Source organism: Echeneis naucrates, chromosome 21 (genome assembly GCF_900963305.1).
Source record: "Echeneis naucrates chromosome 21, fEcheNa1.1, whole genome shotgun sequence".
In the NCBI taxonomy this organism is placed as follows: Eukaryota; Metazoa; Chordata; class Actinopteri; order Carangiformes; family Echeneidae; genus Echeneis; species Echeneis naucrates.
Genome location: NC_042531.1, coordinates 8,066,372 through 8,072,371, shown reverse-complemented (window position 1 = coordinate 8,072,371; position 6,000 = coordinate 8,066,372). Strand labels below are relative to the sequence as shown.

The window sequence follows — 6,000 nt, the reverse complement described above, 5'->3', positions numbered from 1 at the left end:
CTGTTGATGGAAACAAACTTTGAACGGCACCACAAACAAAATAACTTGTCATTGTAATCGTATTAATTTAGTTAAGGGACAATAGAGATAAACATTGTCACATATTTAAGGTTTGAACTCCCTTTTGTAAAAATACAGCATGTTCCAATGTTGTAGTTTGAGTTGAACGGGCGACTTCAACTCTTATTTACAAGAGTTTTTGGTCATTTTTTGTGGTCAAGCTAATCTCCATACGACAAATGAACCAAACACCAAATTCATGACTGTGTTGGTTGGTAAATGGCTTTGCATATGTCGACTTTGTCGATCTTTCCTGGACAAAGCACAAAAATGTAAAAGAATTTCAAACATGGACCTTGAAGTATAATGAGGGGTATTTTGGGGGGGATATTTGTATTTGTCGTGCAAAAGGGGGAGCTGTTGAGGCAGAAACTGACAGTTTGAAACTCCAGTGAATGATTGTTGTTGTTCAAACTGACATTTGAACAACAACATAAAAAAAACAGGACACCAGGCTGATAGAGGGCAGCAGGCAGAGGCTACTGTCTGCTTCACTCATATTCAAATCTGTCAGACGATGAAGACTTCGTCGCCTCAGAAGTGACTAATTCAAGGAAAATATAAGCAGAGAAAGTCAACATGAAAAACTCAACAATTAGCAGCACATTGAAACATACAACGTACCCAGCAGAAGTGCCCTCGAGCAAGGCAGTCCATAGTAAAGGAGTGGTGGAGCAGTGTTTGTTCATGACATCTAGGCACATGTCATAACTTTACTATCTGCCCTGGAAATGAGATCACATATTTCCACTCTGCGAGGCAGAAAACTTTGATCAAAACAGCTTCATGTGGACTCAGTCATCAACTGTCCATTAAGACCCCGACAGACTCAGAAAGAAATCCAACTTCAAAACCCACTGAACTGTGTTTAACATGAACCTGCTGACACTCCAGCTAAAAAGCAAAGTGTTTCTCTGTTAATGGGTCTCATCTCAGCCTACGGTGTCACTACGTAGTCAGAAGTAAATGGAAAACGCAAACGCAAATAGACCACATCTATTAGAGTGCATTAACAAATCTGAGCATCCCTACAGTTTAGAGTAATGGCGGAAGAACATGGGAATAAGTGCAGTATTCTCCGAACAACACAATGTACCATTTCATCTTTTCCTATGAGGAGATGAACCATTTTCTCTTTCTCTCCTCTGTACTGTGTTGTAGTGTCCTCCATAGTGAAAAGGCAACGTGATGAGTTTCGAGCTATGTTTCAGAGTATGAGCACATAAGGAGTGGTTAGGATCGTGCTTCCCGGGGAGACAGTTAATAGAATGGAATCTCTTCTAATCATTACGTGAGTTTTTACTCAGTTTGTGGATACATTTTCAGGGCGTGGACACAGACATTTTACCACTTAAACCCATTTTGTGAAATTTTCTGTGGCAAACACATGTCACACAAATATTCCCTTTAAGATTCGCAAATGTCGCACAGAAGAACGTCACCTCAGCTGCCCCATCGCCTCTTAAATGTTGTCTGGGTTTTGTTGAATGTCATGTGAAATACAACAGGTGGGAGGTTAAAGAATAAACTGCAATTTTAAAAATATAGACATCTTTGATCATTTTCAGCATGAGAAACAATATTATATCTTGAGTGAATTTGTCTTTTTTTTTAACCTTAGCTGACAGCTGGATATATTATTATTATTATTTTTATTTTTTTTTTTTTAAGTAAGGCAGAACATCAGGTAATCACATCAGTTGTTTTTAAATTTTACTCCACAAAATAGTTTGAAATATATAACTACATTTTACAGTTAAAAAACTTTGACAACAGTTTACAAAGCACAGACACATATTATTCCAGGTAACATCTAACTCAGCTTCTGTACAAACATAGAACCTGATCGTCTCATCGCTCATATAACTGAGGAAGATTAAATGAATTATTCTGAGATGAGGAAAAATGTTATAATCTTTATTCTCACACAGTATTTGGGTCATATCAACAATAGTGGATCTTTTCAAGAGCATGCTTAGAAACACCCCATATGGAGCAAAAAACTGACACTTTCATTCAACAAAAGCTATTAAATATAATTTACAGGGGAGTGAAATCTTCCACCGAAGACAATGATCAAAACACAAGTTGAAAACTTGTCTTCCTCGATATGATATAGACAGTGAATTCAAACTCATGAGCTCTAACTTCTCCATGGTCCCAAATTAACTTAACAAACTTTATATACACCGCCAAAACAAAACAAAACAAAACAAAAGTGCTACACAGACCAGCATGGTTAGAAACTATTGTCAGGATGTCAGAAATCAAACAACAAAATAAAACCAAAGTACCCCAAAACGTAGAAATGCTGCTCACTGTGTACTTGAACTAATGCAGGACTGACTGTATTGCACTATAGTGATTTCTACTGATTCAAATGACTAGAGAGTGTGTTACAACATATTCCTGGTGTCCTCCCGTTTGACTTGGTCGAGTGTCTTGTCGTGACACTTGCTTTTTTTGTTCTGGTGAGTTTTGACGTGTTTAGCCAAGTGGTCACTCCTCATGAACCTCTTGCAGCAGTCCGGGCAAACAAAGCGCTTCTCCCCCGTGTGAGTCCTCAGGTGTCTCTGCAGCTCGTCCGACCTGGTGAAGCTCTTCCCGCAGAACAGCCAGTTGCACACAAACGGCCGCTCCCCAGAGTGCCACCTCAGGTGCGCCTTGAGGTGAGAAGTTTTCCCGTAAACTTTCCCGCAGCCAGGGATGTGACAGATGTGCTGCTTCTTCTTGCCGGGCTCGTCGCTGGACGTGGACGACTGGCAGTTGGGACACCGGCACCGCCTGCAGCGCCGCGCGGTCGCCAGCGGGGACTTGGTGTGCAGGAGTGCGGCGATTTGCGTCTGGTACTGCGCAAAGTCCGTATGTCCCAGAACCAGACCCCTCTGCAGCTGGAAGCGGTGCGGACCGAGGGAGGACGAGTGGCTGACGTGGTTCCCCTGCTGCAGGCTCCACCACGGAATATCCTCTGCGGGGTTTGGAGACAACTGTCTCTGCTGCTGGTGCACCAGGCCGGAGGGTCCCGTCACGAAACTGGGCATCGCGGGCGGGATCGGAGTTGGAGCCGCGTAACTGACGGCGGGGACGTAGGTGGGAGGGCAGGTGGACTGCAGGGACTGCATGGAGCAAGGTAACATCTTCACTGGGGAGAAGTCATAGGGGTACGAGGGGTCCGCCGGAGGGGTGAGGGGCAGTTCGTGGTGCGAGCTGAAGGAGCTCTGGATGTGCGCGGACAGCTGGGGCTTGGAGGATAGTCCGAAAGTGGAGTTAGTGGCCAGGCTGCTCTGGGGGTTCCCCTCGTTAGTCCACGGGTGAAATAAACGCGAAGGGGAGCCCAGCGTGGGGTCATAGGGGACCTGCAGGAAATCTGTGGGGTTGGATCCGTGGTGATGGCCGATCCGGTTACAAGTGGCAGCCAGGAGAGCCAGCGGAGAGTGCTTACAGTTCTCTGGAGAGGAATTTGGAGTGCGATCCTGGAGAACCGACACACACATTGTCTGATGTTACAATCACCATTGAATACAACAATGATTACAACAAAAACAACACACGCTGCAGCTGTACATGCTAGGAAATCTGTGCGAAATTCATCGGAGCCGGACGGATCTCTGACTGATGTGCCAAAAGTTGTCGCTGTCACCGGTGGAGCCTCGGCTGGAGGACACCGCACGGCGGCCGGAGGGCTGAGAGACAGCGGCCATCCCAACCCGAACCGGCCCGGACCGACGGGCTCAAAGTTTACGACTTAACCAAGCGGTCAAACTAAAACGAGAAAAGTTGCGCACAAACCTGAAGGAAAGCCTGGAGTGTCTCATTCCGCAGTACAGCCACCGCTGCCATGGCGAGCGTCGTCCTCCCTCAGCGAGCAAACACAAATGAAATAATAATAATAAAAAAAAAAAAAAACAAGCTCTAATTGAGATAAATGTGGAGCATTCGCAGGGAAACGTGTCGTGGAGCAGGTCTGCAGCCCTCAGTGCTCCCTCTCAGATATCCCGGCTCTATCTGAGCACTGAGGGATCACTTCTTAGAATTTGATAAGGACTTTGGTGGGCCGCCAGCCAGTCAGAAATAAGATTTATTACTTTGAAGTTTGCCGCTGCCCAATCATCAAAGAATAGCGGCTCTTTGAGAGCGGAAAGCAAATCCTCTGAATCCACAAAGCTCCTATGGTGTGTTTGTTGGTCCGGATAAAGGAGCTGATTATTAGGGGGGATGGGAAGGGAGGAGATAAAGGCGGGACAATTAATGAAGTAATCACTATGTGGGAAATGTATATACACAAATAATTGGATTTTCCTGATCAAAGACCCCCACGCCGCCTGGAGACCCCGGTATTGGATGCTGTAGTCATCTGATCCTCTTTTTGTAATTAAGGATTTGTAGCAGAGCCCTGTGTGACAATGTGACATTGTTATCTCTGGAGATCTCCAAGAGCATGCTTGATGGAGGAGGAAGACCAAATCAAGTGACTCGACACAAAGTTCTCATCTCAGAAGTATCTGCGCCTCTTTTGCATTAATCATTTGAATTAAAATTTCCCCCTTTTTGTGCCTTTGAACCACAACACGGAATTAAACGCTTAATTATGCCCTGTCTGAATCATTTGAATACTCCTTTCTCCTTCACTCATTTCAATCAGTTGTTTTATCACAACTTAGTCCTAATTTAGATTTTTTTTCCTCCCTCTTTGATGAGCATTAAAATTTACACCCTGTAAAGCCAAGACCCCCCATCGACCCCCCCCCCCCCCAAAAAAAAAAAAAAAAAAAAAAAGAAAACTCCAGCAGATAATTCAAATAATGTTACTTCACTTGTCACACAGGGGAAACCGCTATTGTAAATTTGATGGTTTGTTTCTTTTAAACTTTATATATCTGAGGACGAAATTCCATTCAGAAAAAGCTCCAGATCTCATGCAGAGCAGAAGTCCAACTTTAAAGCATGGGCTAAAGGCAAACGATCATATTTTGGCAGTATTTCTTTCAGAACAGTTAACAAAGGCTAAAGTATGCAGCTTTCTTAAGATCACATCCAAACTTTTGTGGCAGAGCAGTTGAAATGGAAGTTATAGTTTTTCTATATCAACTCTCTGATCTTTATCTGGCTTTCCTGCAGAAACAATCACTGTCCTCTCAACTAGTTTTGAGCAGCAGATTTTGAATTAGATCTGTTCCTTTGAAGGGATTAATGTTCCCAGTCCTCTCCCACGGCTTTATACACAGTCATGAGGGAAAGGGGGAGTCCTGCTGGGCTGCACTGGAGCCATGTTAAACTACAGAACTGGCTACAGGAGTGCTGGAGTCACACCGCTGACTGACAGAAAACCAGCGGAGATTAGACCTTGTTTACATCCAGCTATGGCAGCTGCTGGTGATGAAGCTTATAGAGTTCAGCTAACAAAAATCTACAGAAAGCAGAAAGGCCGTTACTTTGAAATCTGAGCCAAATTAAATATGTTCACAGTGTTTGTACTTCTGGAGCTCCTGAAATCTCTCCTACAGAGGCCACATTATTCACCAATCTGTGAATTTAATGGCCATGATGTATGTAGCACTTCAATAAGGCATCCTTTACAAACTATTTAAAAGTTATGTCTATTTTTTATACAAATTGTTGAAGAGTAATTGTCTTAACATCAATTAGAAGCCAGTAGTTAAGTTAGAGATGCCCATGTCATGAAAAATCCTTCTTGTTTTCATTTATCCTCCTTAACGTTACACTTGTTTTATGTTTTTCATCTATTCAATTAATCACAGAGATGGACTTCAACTCGTGACTTCACATTTTTAAAGACTTGATAGGAGCTGAAAAAGTTTATTTATCAATGTTTCACCAACATTTAAGACTTTTTTTTTTAAGCGGAAGGGAACTACACTAAAGTATGAACTGATGATTTATTTATAATTGACAAAGCCATTATTTGGATTGTGCTTTAGT

General features: G+C 43.1%; 1 protein-coding gene across 2 annotated transcripts; it reads right to left on the bottom strand.

Moving 5' to 3' along the window:
* Window positions 1-1,768: 1,768 nt before the first annotated feature.
* Window positions 1,769-4,221, bottom strand: sp5a (Sp5 transcription factor a). 2 transcript variants are annotated; one of them, XM_029530591.1, is made up of 3 exons: window positions 3,850-4,221; window positions 3,090-3,533; window positions 1,769-3,053 (listed from the first exon to the last, which is right to left on the bottom strand). In XM_029530591.1, the coding sequence occupies exons 1-3, from the start codon at window positions 3,898-3,900 to the stop codon at window positions 2,457-2,459; spliced, it is 1,092 nt and encodes a 363-aa protein (XP_029386451.1). In that variant the 5' UTR covers window positions 3,901-4,221; the 3' UTR covers window positions 1,769-2,456. The 2 variants fall into 2 exon arrangements, with proteins under 2 accessions (XP_029386451.1, XP_029386450.1); XM_029530590.1 differs by having other exon boundaries at window positions 1,769-3,533.
* Between the last annotated feature and the right edge of the window lie 1,779 nt (window positions 4,222-6,000).

Excerpts from the sequence above, each read along its gene's own strand:
- sp5a (XM_029530590.1), bottom strand. The coding sequence starts at position 3,900 with ATGGCAGCGGTGGCTGTACTGCGGAATGAGACACTCCAGGCTTTCCTT. Across the intron at positions 3,534-3,849 it reads CACTCCAGGCTTTCCTTCAG|GATCGCACTCCAAATTCCTC; the intron begins GTTTGTGCGCAA and ends TCGGTTCTCCAG.